At 42.5% G+C, this 20,711-nt stretch overlaps 1 protein-coding gene across 9 annotated transcripts in view; it reads left to right on the top strand.

The window, feature by feature from the left end:
* The window catches only part of ADD1 (adducin 1), an 88,709-nt gene that overhangs the window by 28,661 nt on the left and 39,337 nt on the right, over nt 1-20,711 (top strand). For all 9 annotated transcript variants that reach the window (XM_045997317.1, XM_045997319.1, XM_045997318.1 and 6 more), the window contains exons 2-3: nt 12,855-13,069; nt 18,567-18,729. In XM_045997317.1, coding sequence (XP_045853273.1) covers nt 12,875-13,069; nt 18,567-18,729 — 358 coding nt within the window. In that variant the 5' untranslated portion in view covers nt 12,855-12,874. The remainder of the gene's footprint in view (nt 1-12,854; nt 13,070-18,566; nt 18,730-20,711) is intronic.

Genomic DNA, 20,711 nt, shown 5'->3' with positions numbered 1-20,711 from the left:
GCAGGGGGTGGATGCCCACACCACCTGTGTTGTCACTTTCCTCAGAGCCTCCCTCCACTCTCCTACTTACTGATGCCACTTGCCTCCCCACCTCCTTGTGCATCTAGTCCTGTACCCATAGCCCTTCTCGCTGCCGATGCACTGTGTGATTTACTGATTTCCCATGCTGACTGCCAGCCCCCTCTGCCAGGACCTGTCACTTCTGTTTGCAGGCTAAGTGCTGAGCCTTTTAGATTTTGGATTATCTCCTCTACTGCAATAGTGTTGTGTCTTTTGAAATGGCACTGTTTTGGAAAAGTAAAAACGAATGGATGTATGTAATTTGAAACATAATTTTCCTTTGTCTAAATTTATTTTTTGACCTTTTTTTGGTTTATGGTTATTAAGACTTTATTTAAGTCTTTATTAAGACTTTAATTAAGACATTAAGACTGGAATTTTTATTTTTTTATTTTTTATTTTTATTTAATTAAAAAAATTTTTTTAAGGTTTTATTTATTTATTTGACAGAGGGAGAGAGGGATCACAAGTAGGCAGAGAGGCAGCCAGAGAGAGAGGGAGAGAGGGAGGGAAGCAGGCACCCGCTGAGCAGAGAGCCCGATGTGGGGCTCGATCTCAGGACCCTGAGATCATGACCTGAGCCAAAGGCAGAGGCTTAACCCACTGAGCCACCCAGGTGCCCCAGTGGTATATTTTTAATATATATATTTAAAATTTTTCTTTTTTTAATAAAAATTTTTAAAAATAAATTAAACTTAAAAAATACATATGTATGAATAATAAAGACTCTTCTGGCCATCTCTGTCTTCCCTCTACCCAGAACCTTCTCACTTCTAAAAAGGAAGCCATCATTTTAAGTTTTTTGTATATTCTTTCATTTCTTTATGCAAATACATATATTTTTCTTGTCACTGCTCTTTTCCCTAAGAGGCACTGTCTATACGTCATTCTTCATATTTTGCTTATATATCCTTATTTTTGTGAAAACTGAATCTTCTAAAAACTTTTGTGCTCATAATTACTTGGTGGCATAAAGGGGTTTCATTCCCTATCGGCTGGCATAATTACTTTTCAGAGACTATACCTTTGGCAGAATTTTACTTATGCTTGTGATTTTAAATACTTCCTGACTAGCTCCAAAGAGGACAATCTGGCCCTGTTTTCAGAAGTCTCAGAGTTTAATAAAGTAGCTCACAGCTCGACCTTTGCGTGTGCAGAATATCTATGTCTTAGCACGCTCAGCGCTTGTGTCCTTCTCAGTCTATTAGCCCTGGGTGACTATTATCTTCAAAGCTTCCTTTTATCATTTGTCTTCTACGGGAACCAATTACTTCAGTAATAGGAACATTTAGTCACCAACCATTAAATTCTGAAAAAGCTGTTTGTTTTTGTGGTCAGTATTTTTAATCTCCTTTACTTATAACCCTGCCAAACATCCTCACCTCCTACCTCCCTCCAGAAAAATAAGCAGAAATCCAACTCAGACCCTTTAGCAAGCCAACGCTTATGGAATGAAATTCAGGGAGAGTTTTGTTTCAGTAAAACAAAGTTTTGAAAGCCTCCATGACTTCAGTAAAAATATAATGAAAAATAAAAATCGTATAGTAATTGAAGGACAGGAATGGTATCATGAAGGAGCAAAAATAGAGAAAGTGGTTGGCACTGTCAGAGGATAAAGTTGACTTTTGCTCTTGGTTTTCTGTGGTGGTTCAGAGCATTGACTTAGAACTTGTGGATCGGGAATTGCAGTGGAGACTGTCCTATGGAGTGGCTGTTACTTGTTAAATTGTGAGGCACAGTATATAAAATTACTCCTCCCACATTCCTCTTTTAAAATCTGAAGTGCAGTTTCCTTTGTGGAATTTCTTCTTGAAAAGCACTTGTTTGGGACTCTTGATCTCGGGGTTGTGAGTTCAAGCCCCACACTGGGAGTAGAGATTACTTAAAAATAAAATCTTTTTTGTTTTTTTAAGATTTTATGTATTTATTTATTTGACAGACAGAGATCTCAAGTAGGCAGAGAGAGAGAAAGGGAAGCAGGCTCCCTGCCAAGCAGAGAACCCGATGCGGGGCTCGATCCCAGGACCCTGGGATCATGACCTGAGCCGAAGGCAGAGGCTTTAACTCATTGAGCTGCCCAGGCGCTCCTTAAAAATAAAATCTTTTAAAAAAGGAAGGAATAGCACTTGTTTGAGAGGAAACTGATTGATATGAGCTCATGAGCCATCTGTAAGTACTGGATGTTGCTATATTTCTTCTGTACGGAAACGAATTTTGTGAAATTAGTCATGAAGGATGGTTTTTGTCTTTCTTCACCATTCCTCCACTTCACAGATCTTTATTGAGGGCCTGTTAGTTGCTAAATGGTGCTGCGCTTCCTGCCCTCGGCCAGTGCCCCCTTCCGACTTCTTGTGTGGCAGTCGAGGGATGAGCTTGGCACTTGGAGCTAGTGGGCTTGGGCCTACGGCCTGACTTGGCCCTTTTTTTATTTTGAGACCTCAGGAACTTAAAACTGAGTCAACTTTTCACTTGCAAAGGGGGAACTGTCACAGAATTGTTCACCTGGACTAATTTGGGTGCAGACATGGTGCCTTGGGGCCGTTGTCACACTCTGAATTCCTGTGTGGGGCTCTCTTCTGGTTCCCTTGCGCTGGCTAAATGTCTCCTTCTTCCCTGGATCAGGAAGCATTAGGTGTGGAGTTTGGGAGTGACAGATGTTATGATTGTAATTACAATGATGATTTCTCATTTTCTCCCCGCAGTGCTCTTGGCTACGTTGTCTCATTGATTCATTAAGTTAGGGAGATATTTTTACTTTATTGATGAAGAGTTCATCCTTGTTGAAGTCATACAGCAGAGGGAGTGGGACTAATCACTGACGCTGGGCCCAGTGGTCTGTCCGCTGCCCAGTACTGACCCTGGGACTGGAGGGTCCTGTCAGTGCAGGAAGACCACTTAATGAGAAGCAACTAAGACGACAGTCTCCAAATCAGAGTTTTATTTTCAGATTTTTGTTTTTCCACTTATGGCTGTGCATCCTTAAGCAAATGATCTCTTTATAATAGTACACCATAGAATTGATTAACCCCTAACTGTAGGGGTGCCTGGGTGGCTCAGGTCATGATCCTGGGGTCCTGGGACCGAGCCCCATGTTGCGCTCCCTGCTCTGTGAAGAGTCTGCTTCTCCCTCTGCTTCTGTCCGGTCTCCCCTTCCTACCCCAGCTTGTGCTCTCAATAAATAAATAAAAATTTTTAAAAAAGAAGCAGCTCTGTTAAAAAAACAACATCAGGTATATGACTGTAAACACTGAATAAACTGAGGAGGATATAGGCTGGGGACTTGTTAACGAACTATCACCGTCAGGGAGAGAGGAAGAAAGAGGACCCACCAAGATCATCATTTTCTGATTAGAAGGAGTGTGAGTGTGGATGACAAAGCTGGGAAGCATGGCTTTGACTAAATTTTACTTTTTATTTTTTCTCTCGTTCCTGATTTGACCCATGCTAGGACATGAGGTGAGGAGTGGTGTGTCAGAAACTGCTGACAGTTTCTGTCTGCGTGGTTAGGGGTAGACACTGGAGCGAGGCAGCCTGAGTTCCAGTGCAGCAACTTCATGCTGGCTGCTCAGCTGCTTTGTGCCTCAGCTACCTTATCTGTGGGGAAGAATGAGTTAATACATATACAATTGACTTAGTTTTACTCTTTTTTAAAATATTTTATTTATTTGACAGAGAGAAATCACAACTAGGCAGAAAGGCAGGCAGAAAGAGAGAAGGAAGCAGGCTCCCCGCGGAGCAGAGAGCCCGATGCGGGGCTCGATCCCAGGACTCTGGGATCATGACCTGAGCCGAAGGCAGAGGCCCCAACCCACTGAGCCACCTAGGTGTCCCGACTTAGTTTTACTTTTATTTACTTATTAAAAGATTTATTAGGACATGCATGCACGCAAGAGGGGGGTGGGCAGAGGGAAAGTGAGACAAGCAGACTCCCTTGGAGGACTGCCCCCCCCAACACAGGACTCTGATCCCAGGACCCTGAGGTCATGACTTGAGCCAAACCAAGAGTCAGATGCTCAGCTAACTGAGCCACCCAGGTGCCCCTACCATTAAGATTTAAATCACTGACCACATAGTAAGCAGTGATTATCTTAAAGGGGCCTTTTGAGCAGTTTCATCTGCAAGAGAACATCCGGAGACACAGGAATAGAAATGATCCGATCAGAGTAATTAAAGGCTTTTACTTAACTTTGAGATCCCAAGTAGGGCATAGCAGTCAGCCTGAACCTGTGAAGAAGAATCTTAAACATCAGGTGGGTGTTTGTCCCTCAAGGGAAGTGAAGAACGAGGCTAGTAATGTGAGCAGTGAGGGTATAACTCACTGTGGCTGTGTTCTGTTTCATGTAGGAGAGCTCCAGGGTTGGGCCCCCTCCTGCCAGTAGGTATTAGGGATTCCTCTTCCGTTGACGGGCATAGCAACCCAGTTGCTTGAAGTCCCTCATGAATTTCTGGCTACAGTTTTCGTGTCTCTTTTGCTTTCCCACCTGAGGCGCTGGACAGGGTGTGGACTGTGTGCAGTGCTATTCCCAGTCCTTTGCCTGAGCTTAGCCATCAGTGTCAGCACTTCCTGTTTAAAAGCTTGTCACTCTGTCCAGCAAAGATTCCACATTTTTTAAAACGTTTACCCCCAGTTTTATTGAGGTATAATTGACAAAATTATGATATATTTAAAGTGTACAATCTGATGATTTTTGCTTATAAATGATTCTCACAATCAAATTAACATGCCCATCACATCTCATAACTACAATTTTTGTTTTTGTTTTGTTTTGGGTGAGTCTGCCATTTATTTCATGGAGTGTGTGCTGATGATGCAGTTTAATTCTGGGTGGAAACCTCATGGAGCCCTTCCAGAGAAGTTAGGATGTCCCTTGTAGTGGGTAACCTACTGCAGGAACAAAGTGTCTCTTGAGTCCCTACTCTCCCAGGGGTCGTGTACAAAAACAAGTTAAAGGCTGAGTGTCTGTTCTCTGTGAGCCCACAGACTGGAAATGGAGTGAGTGTAACGGATGTCTGGTCCTGTTTGAAAATGGCTGATGAGAGGTCAGAGTAAAGTACCTCTGGGCACAGGAGGCCAACGCCGAGCTCAGGGGCTTGGGGACACTTCACAGAGCAGGACAGATTTGAGTTGGATCTTGAGAACGAGCAGGCCTGAAAGGTTTGGAAGAGAGAACATTTCAGGTGGGTCATCGAAAGCTCCTCAAGTACCTTCCTGCTGGGTGCCAGGGAGCAAGTGTGAAAGCAGGGACGTTGACCACTCGCTCACTGTGCTGGCTCTGCTGCTCTCTATACGACTCCATAGCTGTTCGGTCACCAGGGCACTGCCGCCTGCCCTGTGCCACCTGGAAGCAACCACTTGGCTCTACAAGCATCTCCTGCGAAGCCTTCCAGACAGGCCTTGGGGCCAGCCCTGACAAAGTATCATAGCTGGGGGGGGCGTACAGCAGAAATTCATTGCGTCTCAGTTCTGGAGACCAAAAATGCAAGATCAGGGTGTCAGTAGAGTCGGTTCCTTCTGAGACCATGACGATTAATCTGTTCCAGGCCTTTCCACCAGCTGCTGGCAGTTTTCTGGTGATGGCTGGTGTTCATTGGCTTGTAGATGTATCACCTCAGCAGACCTCTGCCTTCATCTTCACATGGTGTTCCCCGTGTATTTATGTCTGTATCTAAATGTCCTCTTTTTGTAAGGACACCAGCCATATTGGATGAGGGGCCCATACTGTCCCAGTATGACCTCGTTTTAACTAATTACATTTGTTGTGATCCTGTTTCCAAATACGATGTATTTTGGGGGAACACAGTTCAACCCATAACACCCTCACTCTGCTCTTTCTGCCTCCCACCATCAGACACTTCTTCCTGCTGACGTAAGTGGGTTTCTGTCATGGCAACATGACTGATTACATTAATTTGTCTGTCTTCTACTCATTTTGCAACTTTTTATCTCCAGTGCCTTACATAGAATGGGGAATGTAGCAGTAGTAGAGATCTGTTAAGCACCAGGAAGTAATAGAAGTCAAGGAAGGTAGTACCGAGGTCTCCTTTTCTTGTTTCCCTATTGACTCCAAAGGCTGTCTGGAGTTGGGTATCAGGTGGCCAAGGAGACCAGCAGAAACGACCACTTTTATGATTTTTGATACCTTCTGATTTATTTTCTTTGGAGCAATAATTCATTATCACCTGGCAGTCATGGTTTCTGAAAAATGTTTTCTTTTTTTTTTTTTTAAGATTTTATTTTTTGACAGAACACAAGTAGGCAGAGCAGCAGTCTCCCCAATGAGAAGGGAACCCGATGTGGGACTCAGTCCCAGGACCCTGGGATTGTGACCTGATCTGAAGGCAGCCGCTCAACCTGGGAGCCACCCAGGCACCCCCTCTGAGAAATGTTTTAAGAATATTTAGAAACCAACATGACCCTCTGGGTTTTCTAGCAGACACTTGATCCAGAGAATTTTGTTAATGGCAACTTTCTTGTTTGGTTTGAGTGTCCTGCCTTTAGGGATTCAGCAATAAGTCAAGTGAAGGTTGGAATAGTTAGCCATTAGCAAAATGTCTGTGCCGGAAGGGAGATGCGAAGAATTCATTGAATGTGCCCATAAGCTTTAGAATGAGCTCATGGGTATTTTCGAGAAACAAAAAGTTGTCTAGTTTCTGATCTAATGTTTAGTTACACGTTGGGATGGATCATCCTGGGGTTAGAATAACTTCGGTAAGAGAGAATATTCCAGGGCACACTTTGTTATTTCCAGATCAGTAAATAACGTACAAGGCCCAGTGGTGTCTTGTGGGACATTAGACAAGGGATGTTGATGTTAAAATATCCTTTCATCCCATTATCAGTGGTTTCTGTGTGAAAGAACTTGCTGATATGTGTCCATCTGAAGACAGGCAGAGAGCAACTTATGTAAGGTCTTGAGGTACTTTATTCCAAAAACAGGGAAAATTATAGCACCTTTCAGACAATACAGAATAGACAAAATTTGTATGCAAACAATGAATCATGGGCCCCTACATCAAAAACTAATGGTGTACTGTATGATGACTAACATAAAAAAAAAATGGAGTACTGTGGTGAATCCTGCTTTATCCTTCCTCCATTTTCAACATTATTAGTGTGTGGCCCATCTTGTTCATTTTGTGTGACCTGTACTCTCCCTCCCCCCAGAGACGTTTTAGGCAAATTCCAGATACTCTTTCATCTACAAGTATTTCTCTATGTATCTTATTATGTCTAATGTAATCATAATAATATCACACCTAAAACTTTTAATAATAATTCCCTAATGCCTTCCAGGTCTGGTTGGTGTTCAGATGTCTAACTATCTCAAATGTTATTTTTAGATTCAGATCAGGATTTAGCTAAGTTATTAGCCATCAGGCTTTTTTTTTTTTTTTTTAAGTTTTGTTTATTTATTTGACAGAGACAGTGAGAGAGGGAGCACAAACAGAGGGAGTGGGAGAGGGAGAAGCAGGCCTCCCGCTAAGCAGAGAGCCTGACACAGGGCTCGATTCCAGGACCCTGGGATCATGACTTGAGCCAAAGGCAGACACTTAACAACTGAGCCACCCAGGCACCCATAGCCATCAGGTTTTAAGCCAGGGAGTGAGTAGCGACATTAGGCGTAATTTTGAAACTCCCTGGTCTCTCTTGGGGAATGGCTTGGTGTGGGGGTTGTTGGGGGACAAGGAGTACAGAAACAAATTAGGAGGCTGTTGTGTGTCCAGGAGTGACGTGGGCACGGTCGGGTGTGGGCTCTCATGTGGACAGGCCAAGGTTGGTTGTCAGGGTTCATCTAGACCTTTGGGTTCTGTTGAGTGTGTGTGTTTATTTGAAAGGATTGTTCCCGGAGATTCCTTTGAGTTAAGTAGCAACATATTAAGACTAGTGAAATCTTAAAATTCTTATACAGGTAAAATGACAGCAGCTTGCTAGAATATCGAGATAGAGGTACACTGATCTGCACTTTACTTTAATCAGTTTGATCAGCTTTAGTATAGTTAGCCATTGTATCATCTTGTCTGTGCAGTTGTAATTATAGTAGTGATAGGATTACTGAACAGAATAGGGAATTTTATAGTTTTTCACTTAAATGTTATAATCTTTTATGTATATCAAAAATCTTTTTTCCTTTTTTTTTTTTTTAAAAGATTTTATTATGTATTTGACAGAGAGAGAGAGATACAAGTAGGTAGAGAGACAGGCGGAGGGAGAGGGGGAAGCAGGCTTCCCGCCCAGCAGAGAGCCCGACACGAGGCTCAATCCCAGGACCCCTAGACCTTGACCCGAGCCGAAGGCAGAGGCCCAACCTACTGAGCCACCTAGGCGCCCCGCCAAAAATCTTTATAGCTTCATAATACTGCATTGAGCAGATTTTAATATTGATTTTGTGACCAAATATTGGTCACAAATATTGGTCACAATAATATTGACTTGTATACTGTTAGATGTTAACAGGTGGGCGTTTCAGTTATTGTTTTAAGAGATTTATAGAGAGTCCGAGCAAGCGTCCGGGGAGGGGCAGAGAGGGAGAGGGCGAGTCCCTAGCCGGCTCCCTACAGAGTGTGGAGCTTGAAGCAGGGCTCAGTCTCTGGCCCTCTAGGTCATGGACCTGAGCTGAAATCAAGAGCTGGATGCCTGGCTGTGTCACCCAGCTGCCCTAATACCTTTTAAATTATTTTAAAATAATCTAATGTTGCCAGATATTTTTTAAAATCTTCATTTTTCCATTTTTTTCAAAAATTTGGATTAAGTAATAACTTACTTATAGAGATCTTTCTAGAAAACTTGGCTGTCTTAACATGCTCCTAAAAACTAGGTTAATGAGGGGTGCCTGGGTGGCTCAGTGGGTTAAAGCCTCTGCCTTTGGCTCAAGTCATGATCCCAGGGTCCTGGGATCAAGCCCCGAATGGGGCTCTCTGCTCAGCGGGGAGCCTGCTTCCCTCTTTCTCTCTGCCTACTCATGATCTCTGTCTGTCAAATAAATAAAAAAAAAATCTTAAAGAAAATTAAAAAAAAAAAAAAAAACTAGGTTAATGAAACCTGAAGGCATAACTGACAAAAACTAAGTACAGTTTTGTGCTTTAACAATAGAATGATGTTTTTTCTTGATCACTGGGCACAGAATATGTGTACTTTGATTTAAGTGTATAGACTTCTTATTGAAGGAAGGAACACGTGCGTATCTAGACTGCAGTCCTCATCTTACACATTCACACAGCAGCTTGTCATAAAAAGAGCAATCTCTGCCTTATCTCACTTTTCAAAGACTTCGTGCGTCAGCTCTGGGACAAGAAGCAGCTGTAGAGCTGCCTCTGCAGTGTTCCCGGGTCCTTACTCTCTGGTGAGAATGGCTTCAGATTGGCCTCGTTTAGTGATAGAGAAATAACAGTGCTGCATGTTCTCCTTTTGTTTCTGAAACACTGAAGTAGAGTCTTTGTGTTTTGGCTCATGATGTTCAGCTTCATTTCCGTCTGATGAAGAAATGTCAGACAACCTTTGTTTTGTTCTTTTTCTTTGCATCATTCTTTTAGAACAAACTAGGCTAAAGTGAACAAATTAAACTGCAAATTCAGAGGATACATTTAGAGAAGAGTAAGTTTTAAAGACTACATTCAGGTGGTCCTTGGTTTATTTATTCTGTGTTAACTTTTAGTCCCTAATTGTTATCATACTTTGAGTCCTTAAAATAGTGTCACTTTAAGCATACTGTTAGTTCTGTCATATCTTTAGGTTTCAGAAGAGCAATATCCAGATTGATCTGTCTTAAAAAGGGGGGGGGTCCTCCAGCTGATTCTTTGGCTGTTGGTACCATAAGATATTTTTAAAATGAACTCTTCTTTAAAGCCTTGCGTTCCCGTTGTGGTCCAAGTTCAGTGACACTGGTATGACTTGGGAGCTCCTGAGAGATGCAGAATCTCAGGCCCTTGATTTCCTTCCTTCTCATCCCTTTGGGGTCATTGTACCCCCGCACTATGGCTTCCGCCTGGCCCCCGGTCCTCTTCGCTATTTACAGTGTGGCTTAGAGGTTAAGAACCCGCCAGGTGGCCTGCAGTTTGAATCCTAGCCCTGCTGCTTCCTAGCCGAGTGACCTGAGTTCCGTCATCCGTAAAGTGAGGAAAACATGAGTGTTTTGTGTGGACTTCCCTCCCCTCCCCTTCCCTCCCCTCCCCTCCCCACCATTGTGTCCATGCTCTGTGGCAGCACAGCAAGCCTGTTGGTACTTTCCAGCTTCAAGTCAATTATCTTCTTCTTCTTTTTTTTTTTTAAATTTTTATTTATTTATTTGTCAGAGATAGAGAGAGAGAGAGAGAGAGAGAGCACAAGCGCACAGGCAGGCAGAGGCAGAGGCAGAGAGAGAAGCAGGCTCCCCGCCAAGCAAGGAGCCCGATTCGGGAGTGGATCCCAGGACCCTGGGATCATGACCCGAGCCAAAGGCAGTGGCCCAACTGACTGAGCCATCCAGGCGTCCCAAGCAATTATCTTCTTTTTTAATTTTTATGTTTATTTTTGTTTAAGATTTTATTTACTTATTTGACAGACAGAGATCACAAGTAGGCAGAGAGGCAGAGAGAGAGGAGGAAGCAGGCTCCCCGCTGAGCAGAGAACCTGATGTGGGGCTCTATCCCAGGACCCTGAGATCACGACCTGATCTGGAGGCAGAGGCTTTAATCCACTGAGCCACCCAGGCACCCCCAAGTCGTTATCTTCTTATTCACGTCTCATGATTCTGTGCGTCGGGGATGTGGGCAGTGTCAGCTGCTCGGTTCTTGTAGGCCACGGGAAGGTTTTCAGGGTTTGTTTTTTTTTTAATGATTATTTATTTATTTGACAGACAGATCACAAGTAGGCAGAGAGGCAGGCAGAGAGAGGAGGAGGAAGCAGGCTCCCCACTGAGCAGAGAGCCTGATGTGGGGCTTGATCCCAAGACCCTGGGATCATGACCTGAGCCGAAGGGAGAGGCTTTATTAACCCACTGAGCCACCCAGGCGCCCCCAGACTTTTTAAAAAAATTGTGATTGTAATGATTAAGTTGTAAGTGTTCTTTGTATATTCTGGGTGTAGATCTCTTCAAAGATACATGATTTTCAAATACTCTTCCCATTCTGTAGCTGTCTTTTTATTCATGTGTCCTTTGAAGTACACTTTTAAGGAAGTCCAATTTATCTCTTTTTTTCTTCCTGTTGCTTGTCCTTTTGATGTCATATGAAACTGACATCTGACCTGAAGTCTCATAGATTTATTCCTGTGTTTTCTTCTGAGAATTTGATAGATTTTGCTGTTCATTTAGGCCTGTGCTCTATTTGGAATCAATATTTGTTTGCTGTGTAAGGAAGGGACACAGATCGCATTTGAATAGCTCCTTTAATCGACTCTTTAAAAAATCTCTTCCTTGTTCATCCTGTGTGGCCTGAGGAACTGTTGTCCCCTCACCATCAAAACTCTGCCTCTGATCTGTCTGTCAAATAAATAAAATCTTAAAAAAAACAAACAAAAAAAAAAAACCTCTGCCTGTGGCTCCTGAGTCTTTCTCACCTTGTTTCTTCATCCTTTCCTTCTTGTTCTTAATTGATTCAAAGTTGTCTCTTTGTATACTGCCAAGTGCTAGGGACTTGCCCAGGTGCTAGTTTTGCTCCTTCCCACTCTGCATTCCACTAGCCAGTTTCTCTCCTCTCCAGCGTTCGCTGCTGTCTCTGTGCTGATGACTTCTGAACCAACCCCTCTTCCCTTCTCATGAGTCTGGGAGCCTAGCTTCCCCAATGGGAGCACAGTGTCTGGTTGCTTTTTGTACCTAGCACAGTGGTGAGATGTAATAGATGCTCAGTAAACACTTAGTTGTCAACCATAGAAATGAAACTATTTCTATGCTTAGTAAAGTGTGCTCTTTTAGTAATTTAGTAGTTAAAGATGAATATAATTTAGTATTTGAACATCATTTCAAAGAAAATATTGGGATTAAAAAGAGTGTAAGTAAGTAGCCATAATAATAGACTTTTAAATTTGAGTCATTTGGGCGTCTTTTAGTTACAGAATAGGGCATGTTGATGTTTTTGGTACCTGCTGTTCTTTGAACTGAAAAGGTGATCTGATGAGGAGCATTTCCTGTTTGCATGAATATAGATGTGTGAGTAGCTGCTTTCTTATTGATCCGTTTGGAGAATCCTTTGCAAAATTACTACTGACACATTTTAGGGAAAATACCATAAATCAGATTTCTCCAGAAATGAACTGTGCTTCTCCTGGTAGGCCCTTTCTGTATGGAACAGGATCATGACTTAAACTATCTTGTCAAAATTCAGTATCTAGGGGTGCCTAGGTGGCTCAGTTGGTTAAGTGTCTGCCTTCAGCTCAGGTCATGATCCCAGGATCCTGAGATCAAGTCCTGCATCAGGCTTCCTGCTCAGTGGGGAGTCTGCTTCTCCTTCTCTCTCGGCTGGCTGCTCCCCTGCTTGTGCTCTCTCTCTTGCTCTGACAAATAAACAAGTAAACTCTTTTTAAAAAATTCAATATCTAATTCTTTTTCAGTTTGACAGAGGATACAATAGCTTTGTGAGCTTGTTTTCCTGTTGTCTGCCAAAGCACAATGGCGAGGACAAAAAATGCCGTTGGTCCGTAGAAGGGTGGGAGATGGCTGGTGTGTGCCTCCGAGGCCACAAAGACACACGTGATGGCTCTGACTCAGTCACTCCTGATGTTCTTACACTGAAGGCTGTGTTTGCCAGGCTGATGTGCTTGTGATGAAATGCTGTTGGACATTGATTCAAACACAGGATTTTCTTGTATGTTGATTCTGTAGGAACCAAGAAGGATTGTGCCATGAATGGGGACTCTCGTGCCGCAGTGGTGACCTCACCACCCCCGACCACCGCCCCACACAAGGAGCGGTACTTTGACAGGGTGGATGAGAACAACCCAGAGTACTTGCGAGAGAGGAACATGGCACCGGACCTTCGCCAGGACTTCAACATGATGGAGCAGAAGAAGAGGGTGTCCATGATCCTGCAGAGTCCTGTAAGCCTTCTTGCTGCACAAGGGTCTTCTTCCTTCTCTGAGGCTTCACCTCTTACCTCTGTTGTGCATGCTAGAGTGCCTGCATTTCCACCCAGGAAATCCATGCCTCGTGTGTATGTGCATGGCTGGGGAAAGAATTCCGTTCAATTCAAGTTATCAGGCAGAATAAATGAAAGATCTTCATTGTCAAAAGGAGAGGAGGTGCTGGCTTCTCCTTTTTATTCTCTCCCTACTTCTCCAGAGAGTCTCTTTATTTTCGAACTGTTTAAAAATTACTGTTACCTCCAGACCCCCTCCCCTGGTGCTGGGCACTTGGTAGGCCTCAATAGGACCTCATCATTGATTGGTTTTTCCTCTAGTGACACCAGCACTTTAAGCCAGAAGCATGCCCTCTGTGTTCTGTTCACGTCCTTACGTAAAGGAGTTCTGTCTCCATCACTTCCTTGTGTTGCTGCTGCTGCCCTTGTGTGTGTGTCATTTTTTTTCCCCTTCTGATCTTGTCTCCTTAAAGCTTTGGAGTGTTATTAGGGAGATACTCATGGAATTTTTTAAATGTTTGTCTTTTACATGCTGCTCAAGGAACCTGGAGAGTTAGCAGTGAACAGGACAAATAAATGCTCTAAGAGGTTTTGTTTGTTTGGTTATGATTAGTCTTCACATATTGTGGAGGTATAATTTAGAGGAATTTATGCAGATCTTAAGTGTACAGCTTGGTGAGTTTGGACATGAGTATAACACCTATGTGAGCACCTGTTGGGTCAAGTTTCTGACCTCACACCCTCCTGGAAGGAAGTGAACAAGAAACATCAAACAGAAGTGCAGTGCGGGAAGCAGTGGGGTGATTGGACTGAGTGGTGGTTCGCACAGGCCTCTCTGAGGAAGGGAGCGGAAGGAGCCAGCCCTGCAGGGATGAGGGGAGCAGTGTTCCAGTTGAGGGGCAGCAAGTGAAATCCCTAGCTCAGGGATGAGCTGGATGGGCTTGGAGAGTCAGAGGCACCGGTGTGGTCTGACAGTAGGTAACAGGGAGGGGGCAGGTCCTGGAAGGCTCTGTAGGCTCGGGTTAGGAGTTTGTTTTGCATTCAGAGTGTAATAGAGTCATCAGAGGGCTGCATACAGGAATGGCGCTAGTTTTATTTTATATTCTTAGAGAAAGAACACATGCAAGCAGAGGGCTGCAGGGGAGGGGAGCATGAGCAAGAGAATCTTAAGCTGAACTTGGGCTTAGTCTCACGACCCTGAGATCATGACCTGAGCTGAAATCAAGAGTCAGATGTTTAACTGACTGAATCACCCAGGAGCCCCTGGTGTGATTTCATTTTTGAAGGTTTGGTATAGAAGGAGTATTGTAGGGGTGCCTGGCTGGCTCGTTCTGTAGAGCATGTGACTCTTAATCTCAAGGTCGTGAGTTCAAGCCCCACTTTGGGTGTGGAGCCTACTTAAAAAAAAAGAAAAAGAAAAAATGTTGTATGGGGCAAGAGAGAAAGCCATCTTCCAAGCAGGAGGTGGCAGTAATTTTTGAGTTTTATTTTGAGGGTATGCTCAATAGAACTTGCTGATGGATGATGAGGAAGAGTTAGAGGAAAAAATGAATCAGAGAACATTTAGATTTTAGGCTTGAGCAGTTTCCTATATGAAAGCCACAAGAAATGAAGGAAACATCACTGGGGGCAGAGTGCAGAAAGTTGACTTATGGCACCAACTGTGTGCAGGTGCTGTGCAGGCCCCCATCCACAGGTCATCGAGGACAGACATTGTCAGCATCAACTGTGACGATCTGAATGCAGTGTGGGACCCTGGAACAGAGAAAGGACGTAAGCTGAAAGACCAGAAAGCCTGGGATTGCTTCCTACGGATGTCCTGGTGCTGGATTCTTGGTTTTAGGAGCACAGGAGTTGAGCCACTTCAGGGAGTGGGAAAGCCAACCCTGTGGGCATAGATGCTGATGGTTGCATAGATCCCGGAGGTATCTGGAGAGTTTTCTTCATGCTGATCCTCTGCTTTCAGGGAATAATCTGCCGAGATCGGGCCCAGGGAGGTGTGAGAGTGGATGAGGGGATGGGCTGTCCTTGGGTTAGTGTGAAGGGCACACTCAGGTTAGGGTCATGAATTTATAGTGGAACGATCCAGCATGATCCCCCCCCCTGCTCCAGCAGCGTGAGTAACAGAGTGAAGGGTTGAATTTAACCCTGGGAATATGCCAGGTGAAATGGTAGAGAGTGCAGGTGTGAGCAAGGGAATGATTATAATGTTAAACCAAGGCTCTAAGCTGGATGAGGGAAGTCAGGATGCAGGGAAGGTAAGGGATGGTGGACCAGTGTTAGGGTCACGATGGAGTTGAAGGAAGGGTGAGTTGGAAGCTAGGAGGGGAACCCATACTTGGGGCACAGTTACTAGGAAAGAGCACATCTAGGACATGATCATGCACATGGGAGGCCTAGGTGACTGGAGGACAGGGTCACTAGAGGAGAGGCAGGCAGTTCGCTGAGAGGTGAGGGTGTGGATGTTGAACCACTAGTATTTAGGACCAAGGAAGCACACAAGGTCACTGGCCGTGAGTGCTGGTTGGAGTAGACTCTGGGATCTGGCTGGGTGGCTCCAGGCCCTCACCGGCCTCTGTTGCACTCAGCTCCTTACCGCACATATAGGGCCTCAGGGAGGCTGTGAATACTGAGGGCTTCTTACACTGTGGTTTTCTTTTTGTGTGTTATATGCTAAACTTCAGGTTCCTTAATGGCAAGGACCATTTTTTCTAGCTGTATATCTTCAGTGCCTAGAACAGCACCTGGGACTTAACATGTGTTGCACTGTGTACGTGGGCTGAGTTGTGGTGTCATGTACATACATCGTACATGCGTGTTGAACTGAGCTTCCCATAGATACATCTGTGGATTTGGAAACAGTGGAAGGAGAGGGTTTGAGTTTTCAGATTGAGGGCCTGTGAGGGCAGGGAGCTAGTTTTATGCAATTGTTGTCCTCTGTGTCCAGCATACTCTGTGACCTTTAGTGAGGCTTCTGCATCTGTCTGTATCCCTTTATCCTGTGTCTGCATATCTGCCTAGATCATTGCCTTTGCCGTTGATACCAGGGATGGCTGAGTAACTGTGTTTTGTTTATTGATTTCTTCTTTCCAGTCAAAGCCCCTGTCAGCTTTCCCCTCCTTCCTTGACTCCCACAGAATATGATCTATGATATCATTTGTCATATGGTAAATAGGGGTTCCTCTAGCCACTCTTGGTTCCTTATATTCTTTTATAGCATTGTATTAAGTGTAATACATGTATTGCTTGCTTTCTGCAAGCTACTGATAGCTATACTTGGACTGTCCCTGGGCATTATGTCTTTTCAGCTTTTCATTCAAGCAATGAAAAACTAGAAGTTGAATATGGAATCATCCAGAAACCCTTGGAGTGTTTGTAATCAGATGTGGGTATTCATTCAGTGAGCTTATATTTTCTTTTTTCTAAAGATTTTTTAAAAATTTATTTGTCAGTGAGAGAGAGAGCATAAGCAGGGGGAGTGGCAAGCAGAGCAGGCAGAGTGAGAAGCAGATTCCCCGCTGAGCAAGGAGCCTGACGTGGGACTCAATCCCAGGACCATGACCCGAGCTGAAGGCAGGCGCTTAACTGACTGAGCCACCCAGGCATCCCAAGCTCATATTTTCATTTTAACTAGTATTTGATAAGATACTCCTTTTTTGTTTGTTTGTTTTTAAGATTTTATTTATTTATTTGACAGATACACAGCAAGAGAGGGAACACAAGCAGGGGGAGTGGGAGAGGGAGAAGCAGGCTTCCCACTGAGCAGAGCACCTTATGCAGGGCTCGATCCCAGGGTCCTGGGATCATGACCCAAGCCGAAGGCAGGCACTTAATCCAGGCACCTCTGATAAGATATTTCTTTGTAGGATATGTGAAAAATTATTTCAACATGGTTTGGGAAAGCAAAGCTATAAATTAACCTGTATTGTTTCAGTAGTGACTTTATATTAAAGTCACCATCAACCCGACTTAATCCTTTTACCTAGTTTAGATCTTTTTTAAAAATTTAGGATTATTCGATAAAGGATGAATGTTTTAGGATTTCTTTTTCAACTTTTAAAAAGTGATTAAGAGAATCTATTTTGAGAAAAAACTATTTTGAAGAAAATACTGAGAAGCACAAAGTAGAACATGAAAATTGCTAATATGATTATAATTATATAATAATATATAATTTATATATATATAAATATATATCTTATATATATTTATATAAAAATATATTTATATAATATATTTTATATAATATAATAATAATAAAAATATAAAAATATATTTATATATAAATATATAACATATTTAATGTAATAATATATATTATATAATATAATAATACATAATAATATATTAATAATATTAAATACATATTATATTATATATAATAATTATATATTAATATAATATATTATCATACAATATAGTATATAATATTTAATATTTAATATATATTATATAATAATGTATATTTAATATTTAATATTATTTAGTATTTAATATATTATATAATAATATATTTATATATTATATGTTATATATTATATATAATATATAATATATATTATATATTATATTATATGTAATATATAATATATAATATATATTATAATATATAATAAATTATATAATAAAATATAATATATAATAAAATATATAATTTATATAATATATATAATATATAATTAATAATATAATCATATACTAAGATGATTATAGTAAACATTTGGATGTATTTAGTGTTCTGTGTTTAGATGTGTATTCACTCTTACAAAACACAGATTCTGGGGCACCTGGGTGGCTCAGTGGGTTAAAGCCTCTGCCTTCAGCTCAGGTCATGATCCCAGGGTCCTGGGATCGAACCCACATCGGGCTCTCTGCTCTGCGGAGAGCCTGCTTCCTCCTCTCTCTCTGCCTGCCTCTCTGCCTACTTGTGATCTTTGTCTGTCAAATAAATAAATAAAATCTTAAAAAAAAACAAAACGGATTCTGTTGCTTTACAACCATTTCACAATCAAAAATATATGCAGAACAATTTTATGTCATTTAATTTTTCTCAGCCTTTTGTGTTGACCATGTGCATAGATGGACCGTGTCCATTGTAAGGTGGACCCGTGTGTGTAATCATGTTTCTACTGTTTCATATGTCGACTGCTTCCCTTTTGTCAGTCCTGCTGGAACTAACATTGATATGAATTCATCTTTGAGTATATCCCTAATTATTTCTTTCGAAAATATTATTAGTGATAAAATGTTAAGATTTTAAAGCTTTTGTATTATTTACATTACTTTCTAGAAATAATGTAGCAATTGATGCTCCAAGTAGTAATATATGAGAATATCCATTTACTTTTCTAGCCCTGGATGAAAACAAACAAAAAGGTAGTCTGTGTGTTAGTTACCTCTGCCTTCCCAAGGCATGGGAGAGAGATAGTGTCTCACTGTTCTCATTTGCCTTTTACTAGGCTTTCTGTGAAGAGTTGGAATCAATGATACAGGAACAATTTAAGAAGGGAAAGAACCCCACAGGCCTGTTGGCGCTACAGCAGATTGCAGATTTCATGACTGCGAACGTACCGAACGTCTACCCCGCAGCTCCGCAAGGGGGGATGGCGGCCTTGAACATGAGTGAGTAGTTCCTGACTCTCCGTACCCATTCAGTCATTTCGTAGGCTACATTTCCTGTTCTAATGGGAAGTAGATTGGTGTACATTGTGATACACAGAATTGAGTTTTTTGAAAATTAATGTTTTAGTTACAGTGAAAGGCTTGAAGGTAGAGGGCTCCCTTTTTTAAAATTTATTTTTATTTTTTCTTAAAGATTTTACTTATTTATTTGAGAGAGAGTATGTACGCACAGAGGGAGGGAGAGAGAGGGAGAAGCAGCAGGGAGCCTTATGCACGGCTCAATTGCAGGATCCTGGGACCATGACCTGATCCGAAGGTAGACGCTTAATGACTGAGCCACCCCAGGCATCCCTAGATGGCTCCCTTTTTTATGAGCCAATAGGACTGTTCTTTCTCAGGCTGATGACTTTTTATGTGGCTTCGCAGACCCTTTGTGAACTAAAATTACTCAGAAACAGTGCTTACGGAGGAGCACATCAATTTGCCTGAACTTATTTCAGCCAGGCCAGCATTTCTTATCCACCACTCCTTACTGCTGTTTGTAAATGGGTGAGAGACAGACATTCCAAAAGCAAGCCGGGGGGGAATATTGGATGGATGACCGTAAGCAAAAAATGGTTAACGTGCAGAGGTGGAGGAGCGTTGCTGTGGCTGTTGAACTTGTAAACGTTAACGTGACAGGGTGAATCCTGGGCAGCGTGAGCGTCAGCCGCTCTGACCTGTGTGCTGTGTGCTGGACCAATGCCTGACAGCTGTAGTTAGCTAGTCAGCTTCTCATGGGCCAGCATGCACCAATGCTTTCTGTTCAGTCACCAGGCGTTGGCTACTTACCTGTCAGTTCCATGGTATTCTCAGAAGTTGACCGACACCCACCAAAATGATGCATTATTAATGTCCAGCGAGTGATGGACATTTACTAGCTAAGGTTTTACTCTGAAGTTAAACCGTAGTCAGATTTTCTTGTTTTCACAGGATTCTTCATGGATTCTAGTGCTGTCTCATATGTATTAGATAAAAGGGTGATGTATTTACTTGCACATTGTCTTATAATTAGAGAAAAGGAAATTTTGTTGCAATAATGCCATACCAAAAAAGAGAAAGAAATCTGGGGTGCCTGGGTGGTTCAGTGGGTTAAAGCCTCTGCCTTCGGCTCAGGTCATGATCCCAGGATCCTGGGATCGAGCCCTGTGTCAAGTTCTCTGCTCGGCACGGAGCCTGCTTCCCCTCTTTCTGTCTCCGCCTGCCTCTCTGCCTACTTGTGATCTCTGTCTGTCAAATTAAAAAAAAAAAATAGAGGAAGAAATCTAATTAATTTTAATTATATCTAATAGTATGTTTCTTAAGAGTACAAATTTAAAAACAAAGTAATACAACCTTTGTTGTAAGCTATGTATAGATGGCATAGAACAAATGGTATACAGCTTACAAGTGGCATTCAGGTGTTATACCTTTACCTTTCCCGCCTGGGTTAAGAAAGAAATTAAGGGCATTGGTTGATTGCCTCTCCCCTATCATCCTCTCAGAAGGAAATGCCATCTTTTTTAAAGATTTTATTTTAAAAAATTATTTAGTAATTTTTAATAGAATTTATTTCATAGAAAGAGCACAAGCAGAGGGAGAGGCAGAGGGACCAGCAGACTCCCCACTGAGCAGGGAGGCCAGCAGTGCAGGGCTCGATCCCAAGATGCTGAGGTCAACATTTGAGCTGAAGCCAGGTGCTTAATGGACTGAGCCACGCAGGTGTTGTTAGCAGCCATTGATGCTCAATACGTAGATCTATTAATTTTACTTTTAAGTATTTGCTACACCCAACGTGGGGTTCCAACTCACAACCTGGAGATCAAGAGTTACACTCTCCACCAACTGAGCCAGCCAGGCATCCCAGAAACCTCTGTCTTGACTTGTAACCGCTGCCCTGATCTTCTTCATGGTTTTATTGCCCAAATGGTCATCCTGAAATACTAGGGTTTAGTTTTTGTCTA

Source organism: Meles meles, chromosome 2 (assembly GCF_922984935.1).
Source record: "Meles meles chromosome 2, mMelMel3.1 paternal haplotype, whole genome shotgun sequence".
Classification (NCBI taxonomy): domain Eukaryota; kingdom Metazoa; phylum Chordata; class Mammalia; order Carnivora; family Mustelidae; genus Meles; species Meles meles.
This window is presented reverse-complemented; position numbering and strand designations above follow the sequence as displayed.